The sequence below is a fragment of the Thermobia domestica genome, chromosome 11 (genome assembly GCF_964235325.1).
Source record: "Thermobia domestica chromosome 11, izTheDome1.hap1.1, whole genome shotgun sequence".
NCBI classification, from domain to species: domain Eukaryota; kingdom Metazoa; phylum Arthropoda; class Insecta; order Zygentoma; family Lepismatidae; genus Thermobia; species Thermobia domestica.
This window is the reverse complement of record NC_137464.1, coordinates 133485797-133511121: the sequence shown is the minus strand read 5'-3', so window position 1 is coordinate 133511121 and position 25325 is coordinate 133485797. Positions and strand designations below refer to the sequence as shown.

At 34.5% G+C, this 25325-nt stretch overlaps 1 protein-coding gene across 1 annotated transcript in view; it reads right to left on the bottom strand.

Moving 5' to 3' along the window:
* Positions 1-25325, bottom strand: part of LOC145664455 (aconitate hydratase, mitochondrial-like) — a 417790-nt gene that overhangs the window by 13554 nt on the left and 378911 nt on the right. The window contains exons 13-14 of the mRNA XM_081731145.1: positions 18291-18427; positions 14688-14899 (exon numbers count right to left, since the gene is read on the bottom strand). Of these exons, the coding sequence (XP_081587271.1) occupies positions 14688-14899; positions 18291-18427 (349 nt within the window). The remainder of the gene's footprint in view (positions 1-14687; positions 14900-18290; positions 18428-25325) is intronic.

Below are 25325 nucleotides of genomic sequence, written 5' to 3'. Positions count from 1 at the left end.
GTATTTTAACTTTGTGCACGAACAATGCGATAAGCGAGAGCTCCGCTTCCTTATAAGTGTTTTACAAAATTTAAAATATTTTTTTTTCTTGTCTCATTTTCGAGACTGCGCGCGCGAGTGCTGTAATAAATTATTTGTGCATAAGTGGAGTGTTCGTCCTACACATTAAAAGGATTGGAGAGAAAATTTTGGATTCTCTTTTTCTTCAGACAGCTTGGCCGTCAGGTATGTGTTACAATTTCCTGTCCTTATGTCTTCTTTTCAGGCCAGATGCCGGTATTATGCCTAAACCGTGAATACGATGAGCATGTTTCATACTGCTGTTGGTAATTTTCACACTCAGGGTGGATGTTAAAACCGCACATCCTTGAAATCAAGAGTTCCATGCTAATTATTTTCTAGATTAATTTTTCAAAATTTTGCTATTAACAATTCAGACTCTACCGACTGACTTAGTTTAAACTTTGTGAGTGGAAGGGTGTGCATAATCTTAGTAATTATTCGCTTGTGTGTGATGTTTCCTCCAACATTTTCATTCTAGTAAATTAATTATTATTCTAAATTATGCATCACATACATTAATTCTTCCCCCCGTTTACAATAAGAAATTTTTAGTTTCGTTTTATTGTTCTTATTTACTGCTCTTTTGAGTTGAAATTTGCCATATACATGTCTTTGCCGATTATACACATACTAACATAAGAAATACCGGGCGAATTCGTTATCAAATTAAATTCCTAGAACAACATATTTATAGACATGCGACAATAATTTTGGATATGAGTGTACCTCCTCCAATTGTGTAGATGGGTTTCAATAGATGTGAAGATAACCGTGCCGTTTACAGCTATTTGATATCTCAAACCGTACTGGAGATATGGTGAAAACTGTTGAAGATTACAGCACTGCTTAAAATCATCTAATACCAAAAACTTACTGCAATTTACATCCACCAAAAAGTATTGTTATGTTACAGAAGCAAAGTAAATAAAAATTGTTTTAGAAAATTCGCGCAAATATGCCATTTTAAGCAATACATTAAAGTTTAACATTATGCTATTTGAAGCAATATATCAAATTTTACCTATCACCTTACTTATTATAGACATCAAATTGTCGTAAACGGCATTATGATCCTTATGTCTATTGGAAACTACGTAGTAGAAAGGCAGAAGCAATAAAAGCTCCTTAAAATATGAGCTGGTTCAACCGGAAAAGGTAAAAGCAACAGGTGTTGTTATTCCATTAAATTGATCTTCCTCAGAATTTCTAGACTCCCTGTCACTTCCTCTGACCGTATGTTTGCCCCTAGGAGGTCATTCAAGTTCAGAAAGGTCGGGAGGATTTTCAATTATCCTTACTTTTAGTTAAATTCTACTGCTTTAGCACTATTCATCCTAATATCATGGTTCATGCGTCATTCTTTTCAAAATAAATATAAAATATTATGATATTAAATTTAGAGAATCAACTAAACAAATAGAAGTATTAACGTCATTATTTAAGCATTTAAATCGAACATTTACTATATAATAAATATGGATATATTTGGTAATGCTATAGATAGAAAAGTGAGGAGCAATTAGAATTATTAAAGAATTCAGAGAATGTTGTTAAGAAAGAAGGATTTGATGAATATAAATTTCAAACAATCTAAGAATTATACGTTTTAGTCACCACATTTCTCAGTATGAATTAGATAAAGGTTTCAGAACAAATAACGAAAATACATGGGTTTCAAAAATAAAAGACTTATTAATATAGCCAATGGCATTGATAAACAAGATATAGTAACAATACAACAACTTGAATCAATAAATAGTAATGTTAATAAGCAAACAGAAAATGATAGAAGAAATTTGAAGCTGTATTAAAACACACAAAAGAAAGAAAACCTTCAAATGATGAAGAAAGATAGTTTTAACTTAATTATGCAGAAAGAAAATATAAACTTGATCTGCCGATTGAAAACTAATAGATGTTAAAATCTAATCTTGAGAATATTTAATGTGTAGACTTGTAATATACCTATTACAGTTAGGTATAATATTTTTTTTAATAGTGAAATTAGAAATGGGACACCCTATAAAATAATGGCTCTTAATAGTAAAATTTTCGATTTACTTGTTAAATTTATTCATTTTACGTTAAAAATTAACTTTTCTTCATATAATTCAATAATAACTAAAAGAAATAGACCAAATTTATATTTTTGGTAATATTTCTCTTTTGTTAAATAGTAATTAAATTTTCTCTATGTTTATTTCCTTATTTGGTCAACAACAATGGGTAAAAATCTGGTTTATAAATTTTTTCTTCCAAACCATCTGTCAGAACAGACACACAAGTGTTTCCTAAAGAATCCTCCAATCATAAAATTAATAAAATAAATTAGAACCCCCTCGCCCTTCTGAGATTCCCAAAATCAGAAATTCTGCCAGATGTTTTTGCAGCGTCATAGCGTTAGTCAAGAGGGTGTTTTCCTTGGCTGTGGTTGGCTGGGAGATCTCAGCTCATCTCGGTCGAGAGGTAGGATCGTGTCTTTTATCATCAGTCATCGAATGATCAACATCTGATTTCCGATGCAGTGACGTTATAAAATTTGGTGTGTCTATTTCGGTATTATACTTTATAGTTCAGGAACAGTTGCGATCCTAGACTTCATTAGTTTAACATATTTCAGCAATCAGTGAATAATATTTGGAATCCGAAATTTTTATTTTTGCAAAGAAATTAATGATTTTGAAGGAATTCAGTCACCATGACAGATGAGTGGAATTGATTTGGACTAAGTTTGGATACTTCAATCTTCAGTCTTCAAGCAGTGAGTAAAAAGTGTTAGTTATTACAGACAAGATTGGGAGGTTTAGGAGTTTGTCATCGTCATTTTTTTAAAATTTCATCAAAATTTTCCGTTTTTTGCACCAGGAATAACCTGTCCCTGTCCCTAGTTTGTACAGTGTGTTTGTTCGAGAGATTTTTTTCCTTTTTTTTTTTTTTAACAAGATGCATTGTAATTTGAGGTGTGCTAAGTTGGTCGACACCATGACAGCTTAAATTTCGAACCGGGTTTCTATCCATCTTGATTTGTTGCTCCCATAATGTAGGTAAATTGCACAAAAATCCTCTCCCTTCAGGGGGGAGGGGGAATCTTCTCAGGACCATTTGATAGGTCCTCTTGAACTTAGCAATGATTTAGTGAGAACTTCAGGGCCAATGGGCCCCGAAATTTCCTCCGCAAAATTTATTTTGAATATTCGTGTTATGTATTCAGAGCCATATTATTGGGATAGTGAAATATTTATACGTGTAGATTCTAACTAGTAATTCGTATTTATATTATGTGTAGTTTTATGTAATTGATGTCATTATGGTGCAGTAGTTGAATAGTTGTGTGTGTGAGTGAGTGGATTATTGAGGACGATTTAGTGTTATATTTATGCAATTAATTATTTGTTTTCTTATATTTTTTTGACAAAACCTTAACCACAAAATTAATTTTATTCTTGCTTTAGTACGGAATTCAGTATTCAGATGTTTAAACTTTTATCAGCACAAGGTTAGTCTATGCATTCACAGCGCCCTCTAGTAGGGAAACAGCGTACGCACAAGCGTCAGTCAATTGTCGTCGACTGGTTAAGGAAATAATATTAATAAAATGAGCATATTTTGTTATAATTTCGAAAAATAACAACAACTGGAGTAATTTCAATGTTTCAGATTAGTAGGTTGTATTTAGATGGATCGGTATTTGCAACTTTTACCTCTTCCAACTCGAAATAATTATGTAATTGCAAAATTTCAACTTCGCGTTTGGCTTTAACAGAACTTACTAGTCCGTATTTTAGAACCTTAACAGCATAAAAACTATTTCAGTCACTTTATAAACAGACATTCTCTCGTGTTGTTTTATCTACCCACCTGTTAAGAATAATTAGGATTGAATTCTAGTAAAATATGCGTGTAAAATTATTCAACTCACTAGCGAAAATTTTATATTACTAAAAATTTACGTAAGGTAAACACGAATACGGTATGTTACGGATACAAGTGTTTGGGTTCATGGAAGTTTGATTTGTACTAGCCATTGGTCGATTGTATTTCCTCGAATATGTTGACTTGAGTAGAGGATTTACTAAAGAGTACTGTGAATGTAGGTTAGGAGTAGTTAATATATTGATTGATAGTGGTGTATATGGCTATATTAATTATTGGGTGTGCTTTAAATCTGCGTCGTCGCGATACTAAGTAAATAGAATTTTTTAAAATGAGTCGTCGTTGTTTATGTAAATGGCCACCCCAAAGTATACTTGTGCCAAGTGAATTTTGTCACTAGAGATATACTTGTGCTACTTCACCTCCTATTAAATATTCATCGTTAGATAGGAAACATTTGACCACTGGCTCTCACATTGCAAACTCACATGAAACAAGTGTTGTGTTAAGTTAGGCTATTGAGTTTGCCTTGTACAAATAAATTCATAAATTTTGTTGACTCGAGTTCTGTTTATGAATGACACAGACTAAGAAATCGAAGCGTGAATAGATAGAAATAGCTGTGAAAGGTTCAAGGTGGCGACGAATTGGTTTTCTCAGCAAAATTAATTACAAATACCGATAAATGTTGAATAGCTTATATTTAGCTACGGATTAAAGTAGCTAATTCATGAAAGTAATACGACCGAAGTGTCTAACTAATCTTAAAAACCTGAATTAATGTTAGTCCCCTACGATTTTTTTAAAAAATTTCTTCTTTCTCAGTCGTTATCGAATTTAAAATTTATTAAGGTTCACAAGTGAAGAATGGGATAAGAGTGAATAATATTGTAAAGAAATCCTTTTTTTTTTTTTTTTTTTTTTTTTTTATATGTGGTTTCCATACCAGAGTGTCGTTCTCCCCTCCCCCCTTATATCTTCAATTTCCTTAATTTAAGATTAGATAGCCTGGAAATTTACACGACACTTCAAGGTTGGCGTCCTTGTGTACTGGGAGCCACTAGCGACAATTTGGCAGACAACTCGTTAGTACAAAATTTAATTTTTTTTTATCTTATTCTGGTTATCCCCGTTGAATATAGTCTCTTTAAAATCTCTATTACCTTAACTCATACTTTTGTCGTTGGGATATCGAACAGTTTTTGTTGTTTTAGAAATTTCCAAAACATAGACCTAACTAACCTTACAGCTAGACCGTTCGTAATTCTGATTGGTTCGGCCGGATACGGTGAGTATTAGTACATTTATGGGGACTATTTTCTCCATATGAATGTATTGATCTGGGCACGGACTTGCGAAACTTTCCGATCAGAAGACACCCCAGCGTGGCGTTATTTAAGCCCGTCCCGTTTCGAAAAAATATGAATAAATTTCGGCCTAAAATCGACACTTGTCGTACCTTTTTTTTGTGGTTCGTTTATCACTTAACGACCCTTCTCTCTCTTTCGTTTTCTTTGTTTTCTTGCACTTTTCTATTTACGTGTTTTTTTCTCAACCCTCTCCTCCCCTCTTTTTATTTTATTTTATATTTTTTCCTTTTTTTAATTTTACATTCTTGTATTTGATTATGAAATCGTTCATACGCAGAGTTAACCTGGAACATTTAATTGAGACATTGACAGACAGAACTAGTAAGGTTATTTGCTCTTAGAGAATACCAACGAAGCTTTATGCTACTAGTTTCGGCCAGTTGTGTTTGAGATCGATCGCAGGGTATGAGACCTATATATATATATATATATATATATATATATATATATATATATATATATTTTCACATAGTACAGGCCTATCAATTGTTTGTTGAAAATTCCGTCTTATTTTTTTTTAATTTCACTTTTGTTTCCACGATTACCAGGAGAATCTAGAAACCTCTGTATACCTGCCGTAAATTTCGGGTAACTTATTTCGAGAACAGTTAAGGATTCGTTAATACATTATCTTTTTGATATGTTTATTGTGATTTTAATTACGTAGCTGTATTTAATGTGTGGCAATGAGTAATGAAGCTTGAAATTTATTAAACGGTGTAATTGACGTAAAATAAAAAGTAAAGTAAATATAAGTAAAATGAATATAATATGATGAAAATATTAGTGAATATTGATAATATATGTGAATGTGTTAAACGGTCTTTACCTACCCCGCCGGTGTGTGTTGGCCATAATTTTCATAAATATGTTGCACGTAGTTAGATAATCATTGTATGTCGTAGAATGTAAAGCACTATGCCATATTACATGTGAATCCTTGGTGTCGGGAAATATAAACCCTGTGTCACAAACTAAACCCTATATGTATGTAACAGCATGAAGCATGTTAAAGGGCAGGTTACAATAGTGATGAATGTTCAATGAAATTTCCTAGCCTCCATATTTTAGAACCATGCCAGTATGAAACTACCGAATCTTCTTCGCCTTAGTGTAATCGTGGTCACACTGCGACGGAAATTAAGATCTAAAGGTGCGAGATTAAGCAACTGAATTTGGAAAAAAGAATCCTAATCTCTTCAATTAATACAACCAATTTAAGTTTTCCATTAATTATTTGAAACTTACTTCCCTCCGATGTTCCTGTAACTCCGGTGAACGATTATAACGTTATGATAATTAATAAACTTTGTAGTATATTTCAATTCGAGACTTGGATTTAACTTTAGAAAAAATTGAACCGATTTGAACTAAGTAAATATAAGTAATATTTACGGATATCTCATATGGAAAAAAACTGTTCAAGTGAAAAAAACTGGATAATGTATAAAAATATCCACTAGAAATGTTTTGGAAAGGTGTAATAGAAACACCACGTGAACATAAATTGTCCTCTTAATGAACGCTCGGAAACTCTTGTACAGCGGTGGACACTTCTAAATGGTACAGCCATATGGAGATTTACGGCTAAGGTGTACCATTTAGAAGTGTCCACCGCTGTACAAGGGGTCAATTAATGTGAACTTCTGTGCAAGGACTTAAATTTTTAAGAGATGTGCACTTTAGTGCAAGGACACCTAACATGGTGCAGTGAACGTGCGCTTTAAGAAGTGAAGTTAATAATAACATGAGAGAAGAACTCATTTCCAAGCAAAATTTACCCTTTTTCTGTTTTTTTTTATTGTTTTATTTCGTTTCATCACATATATATTTATATTTGTAATTTTATTCTACCTTATTTTGTTAGATAGAATAACTTTTTTTTTTTTTTTTAAAGAAAATAACATTGTCCTGTGCGTAAGTGTGTGTGTGCTGTGTGCTTATGGATGGATGGATGGATTTTTTATTTTATTTTAAGTACTAGTGTTTTCTTGTGATATTAAGTGCAGTAATTATATTCATGTGTGTGAATGTCGATAAACCGCACCATAGTCGTAGTCAATGTGATAACGTAGATTCTAGTTTGATATGGCTCTGAAAGACAAGCTAACATCGAAGAATAAGCTAAAGCCAAGTGAAACATTATGTTTAAAATTTTTATTAATATATATTTCTGTTATTTAAAATTTGAGCAACTCAAAGTATTATCGGAATTTAAGTAAATATATCAGTTTATATATATAGTTTAAAGATAAACAATCGACACTCCTGATAAAATGGGCTGGGTTTGGGTAACTTAAAATTGCATAGTTACCTGGATCCAGGTCACAGTGGTATGAGCGGTATGCAATACAAGAAGGATACGGAAAAGAAAATCCTCTAATATTTTTACCATTCCTTCTTTCCTCTTTATCTTTTCCTCTCTTTCTCTCCTACCTTTCCCTCCCCTCCTCTTCTGTTATTCTTCTTTCTAACTTCGTTATCTACTCTCTTTATTGAAGTAGAGGTCGTGACTGGGAGTCATCTTCAGAAACACGGTCAATAAAATTAATTTAGATTTTTTTTTTTTCTTCGGAAGCCCGATATTGGAAATTTTAATTAGTTTAAATTGGCACTCTCGAGTCAATGGCTTTACCTCTACAAAATGGCTCCCTCGACACGTCTTTTCTCTACAGACTAAGTAAGAGGTGTAGAATCGAATAACATCAATTTTGAAGTCAAAATATCATAAGTCCTATAACCCCCTCCCCTATATTTTTCGCAAAATTTTGACCCACCATAACTTTGAATGCCTTAATTTTCGCAAGTTGAAATTTAGTGAATAGACTAAGTAAGACATGTAGAGTCGAATAACAATTTTGAAGTCAAAATGTCAAATGTTCTATAATCCCCCTATATATTTGGCAAAATTTTCAACCCCCATATCTTTGAATACCATCATTTGTGCAAGTTGAAATTTAGTGTGTAGACTACGTAAGGCGTGTAAAATTGAATAACATTGAAGTCAAAATATTAACTAACTATTTATTTATTTATTTATTTATTGAACAATTTCCCAGATACAGCATAACTTTGCCATTTTACACAGGGACATGCTAACAAAAGAAAGAAAAAAAACAAGACAACAATAACAACAACATAAAAAAAAGAGTGTAAAAGTAAAACTATTCCGTCAAAGCTCGTTTAATTGCTCTTTCAAACACTGGGTAGCTCGAAAAAATGTCCACATCAGTTGTTACTTGATTATAACTGTTTGGTATTCTATAAAAAAGAGACCTCTGTATAACAGCCAACCTAGGACGGGCAAGATGGAATAGGTGGGTATTCCGAGTGATGCGGGAAGGGACACGTAAGGATAGTTCCTGAAGTAATATTTCCGATCTTAAGGTTCCATTAACTATTTTATGTAGATATTTCTGATCAGAGATAATTCTGCGTACTTCAGGAGTCTGAATATTAAGATGTCGCAAGAGCTCCTTCTTAGATAATATTCGAAGTGCAGGAACACGAAATCGGACTATAGCAATGAAGAAATTGAGAACAGAATCAAGTCTGGAGAGATGTGTAGGTGCTGCCATGGCCCATATGGGAGAGCAGTATTCGATCTTGGGCGCTATTAAAGTCTTATAAAAAGTTGCTAATGAAGAAACAGTGCGTAGTTCGGTGAATCGATAAAGAAGTCCCAACATGCGCATTGAATTCTTTAGTATTGAGGAGATGTGGTCAGAGAAGGTATGGCCTATGGAACCCGAGGTTCAATGCCACGTTCACAAAAGCTCTCCACTGACTTCTATCCTTAGTTAACTGCATCCAGTTTCTACTTTGTATTCCAATCTTTGCGAGATCCATCTTAATATTGTCTCCCACCTGCGCCTAGGTCTTCCTAATGGTCGTTTTCCGATTGGTCTTCCAGTCAATATTTTGAAAGCGTTTCTACTTTCTTCCATTCTAGCTACATGACCCGCCCACCTAAGCCTCCTAGGCTTGACGACCCTAACAATGTTGGGTGAACCATATAAATTATGTAGTTCCTCGTTATGAAGTTTCCGTCATTCCCCATTCCCGTTCCTCTTGGGTCCGAATATTCGTCTCAGGATCTTGTTCTCAAATACTTTCAGTCTATGTTCTTCCCTCCGAGTAAGTGACCATGTTTCGCAGCCATACAGAACAACAGGCCGTTTTATATATTTTAAGCTTCAAATTCCTCGACAGAATTCGCGACGACAAGATATTTTGAACCGAATAGTAACACGAATTCCCTGCTTTTAGTCGACATTTAATTTCTCCGTGAGTATCATTTTCGTCTGTTAATATTGATCCTAGATATTTGAAACTATCCACTTTATCAAAAGTATTATTTAATATTTTAACGCGTCCATAATTTGTCGTATTACGGTCCCGGCGTACCTCCATGTATTTAGTTTTCTCTGCATTTACTTCTAAACCCATGTCCCTGTAAGCGTTTAATAAGATTTCTGCATTTCTTTTTATTGTCCTCCTATCATCCCCTATTAAATTTACATCATCAGCATATGCCATAACCTGATGAATACCGTTAAACTGTAGGCCTTGGTTGCTATCTTTGATTTTCCTTATCGCGTATTCCAGAACGAAGTTAAATAATAATGGTGACAACGCATCTCCTTGCTTCAGGCCATTTTCCACGTGAAAGCTCGCGGACAGAAATTTTCCTAATCGGACTTTACTTTGGGATTCATTTAAACATATCTTAATTAATCTAATTAGCTTTCTCGGTATTCCAAGTTTTGTAAGAACGTTGTATAATGTTTCTCACCTAACCGAGTCATACGCCTTTCTAAAATCAATAAATAGTTGATGTACCGGGGTATTGTATTCCCACTTTTTTTCGGTATTTGGCGAATGGTAAATATTTGGGCGACAGTTGATCGATTTCGTCTAAATCCGCACTGATAATCTCCAATAATTTCATCTGTGTATGGGGTCAAGTCTTGCTAATAAAATATTTGATAGGATTTTATAGGATGTTGACAGAAGAGAAATGCCTCGATAATTATTACAGTCAGTTTTGTCGCCTTTCTTGTGAATTGGAACAATGATTGATTCTTTCCACTCTTGTGGCAATTCTTCCTTGTTCCAGATAAGGAGAATGAGTTTGTGTATCTTGTTCGACAATTTTTCGCCTCTACCTAAAATTAACTCAGCCGGAATTTGATCTACACTCGGAGATTTCTTTATAGCGGTTTCTACTTCTATTCGGTTGGGCTCTGGAATATACGGTTCTGCGGTGTGTATCTCCTTTTCTCCACGCACACTAGTTTTTGGTTGCGTGTTAAGCAAATCGTCAAAGAAATCTTTCCGTGTCAGTGAGAACTGTACCGTCAGATTTCTTTAATATATAAGCACGAGGTTGATAGCCTTTCTTAAATTCGTTGATTCCCTTATACGTGTCCCGAATGTTTTTATTTTTACTATAATCTTCCAGTTCCTTGATTTTAGCTTTTAAAAAATCGCGTTTCTTTGTTCTAAAAGTTTTGGAAGTTTCCCGCCTGATATCTGCGAAATTTTGTGTAGTTATTTCATTCGGGTTTTGCAGCCAGCGTAATTTTGCCTGTTTTCTCTTCTCTGCTAGTTTAATGCATTCCTGGTCGAACCATGATTTGTTCCTACGTATTTCCGCGTGTCCCAATTCTTCTTTTGCTGAAATTTTAATGCTATCTCTAATTTCAATCCAGGTATCGTCAACACTAGTGCACTCCGAATCTTCTAAAGCCGAGAATCTATTCGTAACTTCAATCTGGTATTTCTCTCTCACATGGCTCTCTTCCAATTTCTTTAAATTGAATCTCTCCTTTTTCGGACAATGAATATTACCTTTATTCAACGATAACCTCTCTCGTATTATCGCTGCTACCAGGTCGTGGTCAGTGTCACAATCAGCCCCTCTAAACGATCGGACATCAATTATGCTAGATTGCCTTCCTCTATCTACTAAAACGTGATCAATTTGATTAAGTGTTTTCCCGTCTGGTGATGTCCAAGTGTATTTATGAACGTCGCGATGTGGTAATTTTGTACTCTTCACGATTAGGTTTTTGGATGTTGCAAAGTTCACGAGTCTAACACCGTTGTCATTACTTTCCTTATGCAGACTTTCGTTCCCTAAAATCGGTTTGAAAATATCCTCTCGTCCTACCTTCGCATTGAAATCCCCTAATAGAATTTTCATATGGTATCGCAGGAGTTGGTCAAATATCCGTTCCACTTCTTCGTAAAAACTGTCTTTTATATCATCCTTATTGTTTTAAATGTTCATGCCCCAATTGAAGATATTATCACACCACCCTCCCTTAAGAGTAATAAAAGAAAGTCTGTCAGTAACAAATTCAACCCGTTTAATTGCTGGTAATATACGTTTATGAACGAAAAATACGAAGTTTACGTTTATGAAGTCAAAATATTAAAAGTCTGATAACCCGTCTCCGACCGAATTATCCATAGTACTTGTATTTATTATATAGAAAATATTTAAAAGATTTTAACAATTTTAATTATATTTTCACCGACTCTCTGGCCAATCATATATATAATCTATCTTTAAAGTGTTTTGAAAGATGATTTAGGCGGATTTTTTAACCTTGATTGCCTTTTATGGTTAATATCTACAAACCAGTATTTTAACAATATCCACACATATCTTAAAGCAAATGGCAATTCCGAATATATTTCACGAAGCTTCTTTCTACATATATAATAACGAACAATGATTGTCCTTGTTCGAAAGCTGAATTTTGATATACTTGATATCTTTCTTTTTAATGTTTAAAGGAAAATTTTTAACTAGAGTATTGTTTAAGAATATATTTAGAAAGTATTTATTACGACTTAATTCCATATGCATTTTGTCTATTATAGAGATATTTATAACCATTAGATAAATTAAATATTCTAAATGCTGGATCTTGAACATCTTTAGTTTTCAATCGGCATAACAAGTTTATATTTTCTTTCTGCATAATTAATTTAAAACTATCTTTCATCATTATTTGAAGGTCTTCTTACTTTATGTGTTTATCTCTTAATGAATTTAATATAGCTTCAAATTTCTTTCTATCATTTTCTATTTGCTTATTAACATTACTATTTATAGATTCAAGTTGTTGTATTGTTACTACATCTTATTGATCAATACCATTGGCTATATTAATAAGTCTTTTATTTTTGAAACCCATGTATTTTCGTTATTTGTTGTAAAACCTTTCTCGAATTCATACTGAGAGATGTGATGACTAAAACGTATAACTCTTAAATTGTTTGTACTTTATACTCATCAAATTCTTCTTTAACATTCTCTAAATTCTTTAATAGTTCTAATTGCTCCTCACTAATGTTAAAATCACTTTCTTACCCATAGCATTACCAAATATATCCATATTTATTATATAGTAAATGTCCAATTTAAATGCTTAAATAATGACATTAATACTTCTATTTGTTTAGTAGATTCTTTAAATTCAGTATCAACTTGCACGTTGTGTTTTCTTAATACATAGTACAAGATATACATTTATAAAAACAATTCTCTTTGAAAAATAAAGTTTTCAAAAGGCATCATATAATTATTCAATTTCATTTATAAGTGTCTGTTCTATACACTGTAAATTTAACGATTTTTGATCTGTAACGTGAAAGTGTATTAAGTAAATATCATCATAATATTTTGAGTATTTATGTTTGTTTAGTACTCTTAAAACATCTGGTATTGATATTTGATCTTTCGTTATATTATTAAATTCATCATCTAACATCGTAAACATATATAATCTGGTGTAATATATGTGTTTATATACTATATAAACAATCAATGCTGATATATGCGATACAAACTTCTTTCAATTACTCAGCTATTTCTTGATGGATTTGGATGAAACAAAAACTAAATGAGAGCTAATTTAACCAAGATTCTTAAGTAATAAATTAAATTTTTTAACCTATTGATTTTATGGAGCTATTTCACCATAAACCAAATACTAATCATTCCTTCTGTAAATACTTTTGCGTTTAAATAACTTTTTGTTAGTATAGTTATTTCCGTAAAATATATTTGTTTTGGTCTATAAAAAGCTTAAAAAATGCAAATGTGCTAAAATTGTGCTCAAATCGGTATTATTTATACTACTATTATGCATGCATCAAAAATGAATTTTCCATTGGATAGTCGATCTAACTGCATTTTGTTGATAATTCACGAAAGTTATATTCCACTGCATAAGTAAAAGCAAGAGATAATGCGCACAACTTAATAAAATACGTTTGTTACATATTGTTAGTAGATAAGAAAGATAATCACGCTACTACTAAAAATTTTCAATCCTTTGCTTTAGTACTTTTTACTTTAGAAACGAATATGCAATGCAAACTCACTGTTTGAATAATATACGCTAACTGAATATAGAAAACTACGTATTAGAAGCGCAACTACGACTTACTTTACAGAGCACAAGTATGTACTAGCATTCCCCGCCTTAGGTTTCGTTTGGGTTGGCTTGCCAGAATTAGAATTTCCCGGACCATTCAAGGGATTGATAGACAATTTATGAAATGTTACACTAAAGTACATTGCATGTGTTGACTTATAAAGTCCTAGCAATGTCAGCCTAGATAATTATCCAGTCTTTCTTGGAATAACAGCGTATTCGCACAGTCCGAAATCAACACAATTTTAATGTAAAATAAAATACAATTATTTTAAGTTCATTTGTTTGAATAAGAAAGAAAATAGTTCGTAAATAAAACATATTTGTCAATTCTGAATGAAGTGGATGATTGTCTGGTTTTCTCATACGCTTCATACTATCAAAAGCGTTACTTTATTATCAGTCCGGCTAGCGGCGGTAAGCCAGCGAGACACCTGTATCGTATCCACATGAGAAACTAGTTCGTAAAAAGAAAATTCACTCTTTTTAATATTCTTGCATTTTCAGTCTTGCATAGCAAAGTAAAAGTATATTAAAGGATACATTTTCAATAAAGTGTCTTGTACACTTGTGGTATACAGTAATTTGGAGCCAAAAATCGCTTATAATTTATTCGAAATTTCCTGGCTCCTAGCAGAGCTTCCTGACTTCTCCCGCTCTTCTCAAATTCCTTAGCTTTCTCTGTTTCCAGGTTTGTCGTCACCTTGTTGGACCCTCTTCCCCTTGATGAAACTAGTAACGAAATTTCTTCTTCCCCTTGATGAAATACTGATAACAAAGAATTTGGGAAATGAAAAAAAAAAGTATATTATAGAGAGAAATCCTAACGTAACTATATTTATTTATACATCTAAAAATCTAAATTGATTCATCTACAAGAAACACTAGAAATAAATACGATATGCCTAGCTTTAAAGGCACTTACCTGCCCAGGAGCTAGTGAATTCAATCCTAGTAAGGAGATCTTGTCATCTGGCTGAATTTTGTCGTAGTCTGAAGGATTGGCAAACGTAAGTGCCAACAAACCTTGCTTTTTAAGATTAGTTTCATGAATTCGAGCAAAGGATTTTACAATAATTGCTCTTCCACCAAGATGACGAGGCTCTAAAGCAGCATGCTCCCTACTGCTTCCCTCACCTGAAACCAGTAGGAATAATAAAATTTGATCATGCATTAAATAAGGTACTATTGTGCTGAAATGTAACATATAATTGACTGTACACAAGGAAGAGAAAAGGTAAAATAGTTATTCATGATACTGTGTAATATATACACTGATCAACCACAGCATTACGACCATCCTTGAACTCCTCCAACTGAGGTCACAATGACATGGTATGGAACAGCTCGTCGGCAGACACTGAATGGAATCACAAACAGGAACGTAATGTGGTTTCTTGAAGATACCAGGAATGTTTTAATGGGTAGCACTTTTATGTCCTGCACTTTTGTCCTAAGTGATGAAAATACCAGATGTTCCAGTCTAAAGATACAGTTGCCCTCCCTCTAAAATATACATCCCTTCTGAATACGTGTCTTAAAACACCTTCAAACTAACTAGAGAGTCTTCACTCCTACCAAGATAAAATTAATACATTGGCCTTGGCAGACTTCTTTCAAACTTTCGTCCGTTATTGTTAATGTTTCAGTATAAAATGAGTTTTCCGCTCCATGGGAAATCTTTTAAAAAATATAATACACATTATGTATAATACATAACTATGATTTGATCGGTGATTGGGTACGAAACTCAGAATGAAGCTTACCATTACAAGTCGTTATACAGTTAAATGAAGACAATTTATTCTAAATTAATCATTGCAAACAAATACGAATATAATACTGTATCTACTGATAAATTAATTCTAAAATATTAGGTAATTTAAAACTAGTATTAAGCCTTTCGCGCACAAAATAGCGCTAGTGTGGAAATCTCAGAGTATATGAGTCACAGCTTGTGAGACTTAAGCTATTTGACAGTTGAAGATGGTAAAAAAATCATATAATCAGACGAAAGGTATTGGGCTGTGAAGATGAGTGAACTTTTCCCAAAACTCTGATACATTTTACAATTTTATTTCGATAAAGACGCAAATGTTGCAGAGGTCTGTGACAATAATATGTATCGATTTAGAAGATACGTTATCAAAAGGATCAGCCAAAATATTCGCTCTCGTTCTGGAAATTACGATGTTTAAGATGCTTCTCACAGTGGGCGAGTAATCATAGTAAGAAGAATAATATTCTAGCAAAAGTCGAGCAAGACCGGCAGGTAAGCAACGATGACATCGCCAAGGAACTAAACATACGTCACCGTACAGTGTCCAATTATTTGAAGAAAACTGGCTATAGAAAGAAGCTTAATGTTTGGACACAACACGATCTGATCCAAAAACATTTACTCGATGGAAATTTATCTGCGAATCTACTGAAACTTAACGAACTCGAGCCATTTCTGAAGCGACTGATCATAAGTGATGAAAAGTGGATAACCTACAACAATATGCGACAAAGATAGGCCTCGAAGCGAGAAGACGATCCACAGTCTATGGCAAAGCTAACATTGACGCCCACGAAGGTATGCTGTGTGACTGGTATGATTGGAAGAGCATCGTGCATCACGAGCTGCTGCTACCACCGGGCAAAACGATAATTCGACCTGTACTGTTGACAATTAGCACGGGTGCAGTTAGCAATTCCAAAGAAACAACTGAAACTGGTCAACAGATGAGGTGTCTTAATCCATGCTGACAAAGCCATCTTTAACGATCTGTCAGAAATTGAGAGGACTCGGCAGGGATGTTTCAATTGCCTGGACCTGGCACCGTCAGATTGGTTTGGTTACAGCAGACCTTTCTGAATGGTGTTAAGTTAGTTCCAAAAGAGTCCTTTGAAAACCACACGTTACAATTTTCTTGCCCAGAAACTACAGAAGTTGCATAGCTACAGGAATATGGTATTGTCGGAAAAATTGCAGAAGGTTATCGAACAAAATGATGCGTATGTTGTTCCATAATGTTATTTTCAATTTTGACCTTGAAAGGTTTAATGCTTTTAGGACAAACTAATATTATTAGCATTTAACTGAAAAAATGTCCAAAGGTGAGAAATACACCATACTATAGACCTTGTAGAGTTAAACAATATAATATGAGTGACAGTAAATCGTCATGCCTACTTTTCGAGAAAGTCGAGAAAAAAAAATGTAAACACAAAAGGTGACGCTGAACGATGCTTTATTAAGGTGAAAGTGATACTGAAGTATACAATCAAGCTTTTTATTATGACATTAGCAAGACGACAATATCTACACAGTTAAGGAGACGTAGCCAAAAATAAGACGTAACATATAAATGCCTGTTCCCGCTTGAAGGACAACCGTGGTGCATTAAGACGTTCCACCCAAAGTACCCAAACAGAGTTGACAAATGTATTGAGATTGGTGGTGGTATTCTTGAACATCTGCTGGGAGATGTATGATACGTCAAGCGGAAACAGAAAGTTTCGAGACTATTTCTCGTCCTTGCAAAATTGAATATTGTATATTTTGTAGTTTACTACTTACTGCTTAGATTAAACAAGTGTGTTTTCGAAATATTTTTCGTTTTATTCTTTTTCCATTAACTTCCATGAAATTCTTGTGTGCCACCTTCTTCAGTTTATGATTATTATCTATCGTTTCTTATGATGATAATTCACTTCCGTATTTGTTCCTCTTACTATCAATTGATTTCCAGGATTTCGATTTTTTTAATTCATCAGTTATCAATGTTAATATTTCTCTTTCTCATTCACTATAACAGCTAACAATTTGAAACTTTCCATGGATGTTTGGCATACAAAGGGTTAAGTTGTGCTACTTTCTGGTCTACCTCGGCGACAGTGTTGCCATTCAATTTCCACAAATTATTCGAAGAAAAGAGAAATTTTTTCGAGATAATTCTGGTAGAGTACCATACTATACACCATTCGAAAGTACACTATATATCATTATTTTATATTTCCAACGCGCTATAGCATTTCTCAGAACGGCAATTACATGCCGAGTAAAAAACACTTTTCTGTAGGGAGGTATTCAAAATGGTTAACAATGTGTGGCTCGCAGTTTGAGAATCTGATCTATGTTCATGGGAATTTTTCGCTTTAAATCGCCTATACTATCAGCACCCAAAGTATTTCCACTTTCTCGTGAACACCTTCTAAATATAACTTCATTATTATGTATTTGGAAATGTAAATATTCTATAAATAGAATTGTATTATAAATCCGTAAGAGTACATACAAAATATGAATATAGGTAACATATCCTTGAACATTATTCCAATTCTCGTAATGACTTGAGATTCTGAGTTATTAAAAGGCCTTAATTGATGGACAACGTCACTTGTTCTCCGAATTAGTCACAAAAATAGAAGATACTGTACATATTATGCATATAGCTTTCTGAAGCTTAAGTACAAAAGTATTTATTTAAACTGTTTTCGAAGAAAAAAACCCACTAGTGTTTTACACATATGAATATCGTACCGTAGTTTTCATCTCCTACGACACACCAGGGGATGTTATTTTTCTTGTAATACCGTGCTGTGTCAGGTACTGGTCCATATTGGCCTGTAACTTGGTTCTTTACATTATTCATTTCTCCATTCTCAAAATTGACTGCCCTGAAAATATACATTATACTGTATTTAGAAAACTTGATATGAATAAATATCAACAAACAATATATCAGTAATACTACGCTAACAATCAAAGAAACATGTGCATATATTATACAATAATCTTGTTTACATTTTAAAATAAACCCATATTGAACAAAAGCATTTCGGAAAATCTTGTTTGCTTCCTCAGTAGTACTTTTATCAAAACAAATATAAGAAATCAGTGGTCATTCGTAAAAGATGGGAAACTGAAATTACCAAGTGAAAGAATCACATATCATCGTGAACAAAAGTGCGTTCTCATCGCGTCTATAGATATAATGTACTGTCACTTATTTTTCCCACATAATTATACACGAAAAAGTTGTATGACACCTTCTGTATGTATTTTATTTTATTTTCGGCTTACCTTTTCATGTTGTTTTTGTTAGTATTTATATAATTTTATTTACTATTGGAATATCAGTTTAGTTCAGTACATGTTCTCTAAGATTAAATGCATCTACTACCTCTTGCGGGATTACACTTGGAATAGTTGGTTGCAATCCGACTCAAACCTCACGTTTAAGGAGTTCCTCCTTTTCACAATACCCAATGTAAGTTACCCGACGTTGTCAAATACGGTCTCCTTCACTTGATGCTTGGGAGAAATATTATTTTCGCTTGAAAATTATTTTCGCGATACAATGTTAATGTACGCTTAGAAGAAAAAAATGTTTCTGAATACGTAGGGGAAAAAGAAACAATTCTACATCAAAAAGTTGATATCGTATTGTAGGTTTGTTTCTTTACGCAGAAAAACAGTATAAGTGTTTATCTTCTCATCCTTGTTCAAAGCGTCTGCATCGTCCTCCGACCTGTGTTTTCCATACAAACAAAACATTGAATGTATATATCGTATTTGTAACTAACAGGACAAATCGATACTGATACAAACAGTGATACGAAGACGAGGGAGAGAGCAATTTCATATATATCATCGTAGGGTTATAAATTTGAAGGTACGAAATTCTTTTTCAATATCTTTTCTCGCATTAACGTCTGACGTTATGATTGTACACAAAACGACACCCGACAACGTCGCACTTGCACGCCACTGGCTTTAGCCAGACGTCTATAGGTTTGAGCATTACTATATTGTAAGGATCCCTACATCAGAACAAAAGCACATGTCAACACAACACGTGCTATTGATTGTAAACAACCTAGCGGACAAGCCGACACGAAGACACCGAGGAACGCCGAAAGAAGACGGACCTCACGGAAGGACCCGAAGAGGGCAGATAAAAGGCGGACCACCGAGGAACCCAGCATCAGTCGTTTAACTGATCAAATCACCTACACCGCCCTGAGGTCGCACTGGACTAGGAGTACACCTATCCTTCCCGATGTCGCACTGGACTAGGGGTCCTTTCTACAACCAAGCCTCGAAAAGCTGCCTTGAGCTGAAGGGGCTAACCTTCAAGACTTACCAGAACCGGCAGGTGCCTTGGAGACTGCTTTGAGAGAAGGGGCACGTGTAAAACACCCATTTTCCTCTCATCTTGGATAATAATAAAGGCAGACACTATTTTAGCCTTTGTAAATCAAAGACGTTCTGTATTTTACAAATTTTATAATAAATTGGTGAAGGGGATCAATCTCGGTCTGTTATTGATTCTACCTAAAGTCATTACATGGTGAAAGGCACCGGAGTTTTGAACGTGACGCTCTTTTTATTAACTTTTTAACAGTCACAAGTTCAGTATCAAAATTCATCTAAGTTTTGCTATCAAAATTCAACTAAATTTCATATAAACTCCCTCCCTCCCTTTTTTACCTCTTACCTTCCTTAAATGCGATTTATGCCGGAAACTAGATCAGGTAAACAAACATACAGATCAGGAGAGAATAACACAAATATGACAGAGGGTGCATCTAACACATCCTTTAACATACCACATTTGACGAAGTATGCGGGACACGTGCACGAAGACCCGGACAGATTTTTTATGCTATTCAACAATATGGAAACCATGCAGTCATGGTCACCGGCCAAGAAGAAAGAAATTTTACCGATATATCTACAAGACATAGCACTAGATCTCGTGTTACAGCTTAAAAACCAAAATCAATTTGATACGATGTCCTATGACGATTTAAAATCTAAGTTAGTAGCATTTATGTAGGCCAAAGGTCCCATCGTATAGAGCAGAACAGGAATTGTTCGAGGTTCAACAAGGAATGGATGAGACTCATACTTTTTACGTAAGCTTCGAGCAATAAGGCAGTTACTACCGGAAGCGACAGAAGAACAAAAGATCCATCATTTATCCTTGGGATTACAGAGGGATTTTCTTAATAAGATAGCATTAGAAAGGTTCGCAACAGTAGATGCCCTACAGATTAAATTAAACACGTTGGAAGCCGCTAATGACCTAAGGAAAAGAGGGCATGCACAGCTATCACAAAAACTGCACATGCTATACGGCCAGAATCATTTACCTAACCCACAGAATACATCCTATGGCTTACCATCCGAAACGAAAACAATGTATCCGATACAACAGCTATATTACTATACATATCCTGTACAAACGCAACCTGTTACACAACCATTGAACAGCTATGTACCTACATATCAACAACAAGTTAATCCTTCTATGGCATTCTCTCAACCCAACCCTCAAAAGTTTCAAACCTCAAGTCAAGAACCTAAGACCGTTCCCCACCATGAGCAAAATCCTCCACAAAATGACCTCTCTACCTTGGCCAATAAAATGGCAGAATTGTTGCTGGTGATAGCCCAGACACATTACAGAAATATTACAATATATAGACAGATATATATTGTATATCTGTGTGTATGTACGTTTCGAATGCTCTAATCATCCGTGTTGGTCCAGTGGCTAGGGTGCATATCTTGAGTTCGATTCTCACTGGAAGAATAACAAATGCATTACGGTAGTCTTGATTCTTACTTTTTAGTTCCTCGCCTCATATAGCCTCACTGGTAGAAGGGGATGCTAAATGGATATAGATACGATATCGTTCCTACGTTAGATTTGTTTCCGTTCAAGTATGATAGGTTAACCATAAATACCATATACGGAAGCCATTCCTCACCGATCTAGATTGCTCTAAAGTTGTAATATTCCCTCCCCTAAAGAACGGTGGACTGGTGGCGTTGTTTTCAAATTTCATGGATTTCGTTAGTGAAAACCAAACGGAAAGGAAAACATAATTATCGTACTATATATGAGGACACGAAGTTCTACGGTCCAATTTACAGTCACATCCTTTGCATGGGATTAGTTTGTCTTAAGACGCTTCCAAAATCTGCAAGTCGACTTCCACTGTCACAGTTTAACGCTACAATGGATGTAAATATTTCCTAGGTTTGAAAAAGAACTTTTGTTTGTAAGTTCTGAAAAAGATAACCAGAGAGAAGGATCGAATGTGAAGGCTTGTGTTCCGGATCACCATTACGCTCTGCGGACCTTAACCAGATAGAACATTTCTTGGACGCCCTTGGATATCCAACTGCAACCCAAAATCTACCACTCGGATTTTGGATGACCTCGGACGGATGTTTGTGTAAGAGTGGAGTATATTACAATAGAAGTTACTGATTAGCCTCATCCGCAGTGTGCGAACAAGGTGTACAACCTGTATAGCCGTTTGGGTGATAAAATTCAATATTGCACGTTTATTTCGATGTCAAACGAGACCAATGTGAAATTGATAGTATGAATCCACACATGATAGGTGCCTTACAGTCGCCATTGGATGTGTTTCTGTGTTGTATGACTTTCAGCGTTCTTGCATAGGTAACTTTTCCACACATTTAACTCTGTCGACGGGTCCACTGTCTTCATTCGTGTGTCTTTTTGCATGATGTCAGTTAACTTCTGGACATGAATGTATTAAAAAACCATATTTGCATCGCCCAATTACATAACATTTTGATTATTCAGTTATTTTGTATATTAAATAGCTTCAATTTTGGGGATTTGTGAAATGCAAGTGGCATTTAGTTAGAAATGACTCTATTGAAGATATAAAGATTGGTTGGAAGGAATCAATATTTAAAGCCTTAATAAATGGCCATCCGGTTGTTATGCTCATTATGGCTTACGTTCAAAAGATGTGAATAATCGAAATATCGGACATATTGAAAGTCATTCTTCCGCAAAAAAAGAGCGGGTTCTTTGGAAAAAAAAAGAAGAAAATAAAGTAAAACGCTGGGTCAAACCGACCACTCCAGTGGGTAAGAACTAACTGCCACGAAAGGAATATATTCGGGCACCTTTTATCGAAAACAGATATTCAAAAAGGGGCTTTGCATTTTCTTCATAATAACATTTTATCAAATAAAACAAAAACTTAAGGAAAATTAATTATGTAAAACTTTTGGGCTTTGCATTTTCTTTATATTACAATTTTATTTATATCAAATAAAACAAACGCATAAGTAAAATAAATTAATTATGTAAAACTTTCACAAATATTTAACAACAAACAAACAAACAAACAAACAAACACACACACACACACACACAGACAGACAGACAGACAGACAGACAAAGTGAGTTTGTGTTAGATGGCTCTACTAAAAATAAATTCAAGCAAGCAAGAAAAAAAAAAAAAACTTGGTTGTTGCGTTTGTTAATGAACGCTGACAATCTAAGAGAAGCTAATTTAGTCATTTGAAAACGACAACTATTACAGCCACTCGACGTTGAGTTGAGTTGATTAGGTTTAACGCTTTAAACAATTTTCAAATTCTGCCAAGAATCGAATTCAAGCTTTATATTTCAAAGTGAAAACTCATATATACTAGTCTATTAAACAAACTTATGCTTCAGCACATTCGTCACGTCATATTTTAATATGAACCATCGCCTCTTTTACCACGGAAATATCCATGATGTTCATTACATTATCTGCACCATTTTCAAGTATAAATGTGTTCATACTATAGTTGTTTTCTATCTATTTATATAATCACACGCAATGGTATGGCAAGATGTTGAACTATGTACTCTATTTGATTTAGAACTAAAGATGAGTAATTTATTTCTAAATGATTTTAATTACATTTAGTTTCAGAAATAAAGATGATAGTTTCCTATGTTCTGACCATATACCAAATAACAAAAATCAATTTGATCGACCATAGCTGTAATAGAAGCTAATGGAAGAAAATTTAATTTAGCTTTCAGCTGTAAGCCTATATTTCGTTACGAAATTAAATGAAATCTGAGTTTTACGTCCCACGGTTATGCCGGTTAGGCGAAAGGAGACGGTGATGATGAATAATGAATGAAATGGTGGAATGAAGAAAGTGGGAGGAAACGGGAGAACCCCGAGAAAACCCACGCACACGGTGTTTGTCCACCACAAAGTTCACTTGGCGGGGGCTGGGATCGAACCTGGGACCCCAAGCACCAGAGGTGATATATTTTGTTACGAGAAAAATTTAGAAAACACTTTATTTTTATAAAATTCAACTTCATTCTTTTCATTCCACATAATTTTTTTTCGATCTACATCTTAAAAAACAACGGCAGTCGAACAGGATCTAAAATGTTAGTAATAATGAACATTTAAGATAAATTTTGTATCCTATAAATACAAAACTAATAGCCATATGCTTTGATTTATGAAAGAATATTATTTTGTTTTTATTTCTGTATTTCTTAAGTGTCTTGTGTGAACTGCACAGGAAAGAAAGAAAAAATAATATTTTCATCGGTTTTATGAAGGATTTCGCCTTTAAAAGCATCAAAAATATTTAATTACATAGGGAAGTAGAACAGTATCCGTGCTGATTTAATTCTCGTAATAAGGGGTAAAAGACACTATTCCGCGAAAAACATGAATTTTCTTTTGTGAAAGAAAATACTATATCGTTTTCACTTGTTAATTTGTATTGAGCAAGAATTTATTATGAAAAAAATTTAGTTCGGCCGCAGCAGGATTCCAACACATACAACGCGTCTCGTTAGATTATGAAGACCACACTTTCCCATGGAACTAATCTCTGTTCTAAGACATATTAGTAATGGTTAGTATTACCCTCCCCCCCAAAGAAAAAGCTTCATTTACTGTTAAAATTACATATTTTATAGTGCAGTATACTTAATAATAGTGGCGGCATAGACAACTTTTGACACAGACAAGTTTGACTTAAAATTATATCTGACAATTTTGTTTTGAAATTTATTACAAAGGTTGTTCAGCCTACGTTTGGCCGATTTCGTTCCTTCCCCCTCCCGGGCAGAATGGACTCACCCGACCTGGCCCGTGGCGTCCTGCAGTGTTGTGCAGTGGCTTCCTGGGAACGGAGTTGTTTTTCCGCGCGGACGACAATAACGCACAAAACCGGATCATTGTTGTGAGTGTTGTGTTAAATTTGTTTCCAAGTGTGTGGGTTTCCACTCTGTGACCAAAATGTCGCCCAAAGTAAGCCGGTTTTGGGAAGGCTATGTTGCGGCTCTTTATGACGCCCACTTTAGTGTTTCTGTCATTAGAAAACAGTGCAAGAAGAATGGTTGCAACATCAGTTTAAGTGGAATAAAAAATGTTATTAAAAAGTCAAGGGTAATGAAGCTCCACCATTTGGATCACCAACGAAGTTGCCTACCAAGCTGGAATGCACCAAGGCCACCTCCACTATGCAGAGGAAACTGCGCAAAATGGCAATGCAAGAAAATCCGCCAAAACAAAGATGTATGGCTAATCGTCTTGACGTGTCTTTGGGGACTGTGAGCCGGAAGTTACACCATCAACTCAAGCTGGAAAAAGTCATGAAAGCTCGCGGCCATCTTCTCACGGATGCCCACCAAAAGGAACGAAAGTGTAACGCCCGGAAGCTGTACGAACGGCATCTGGCAAAACAAAGGCGGATGTACGTCGT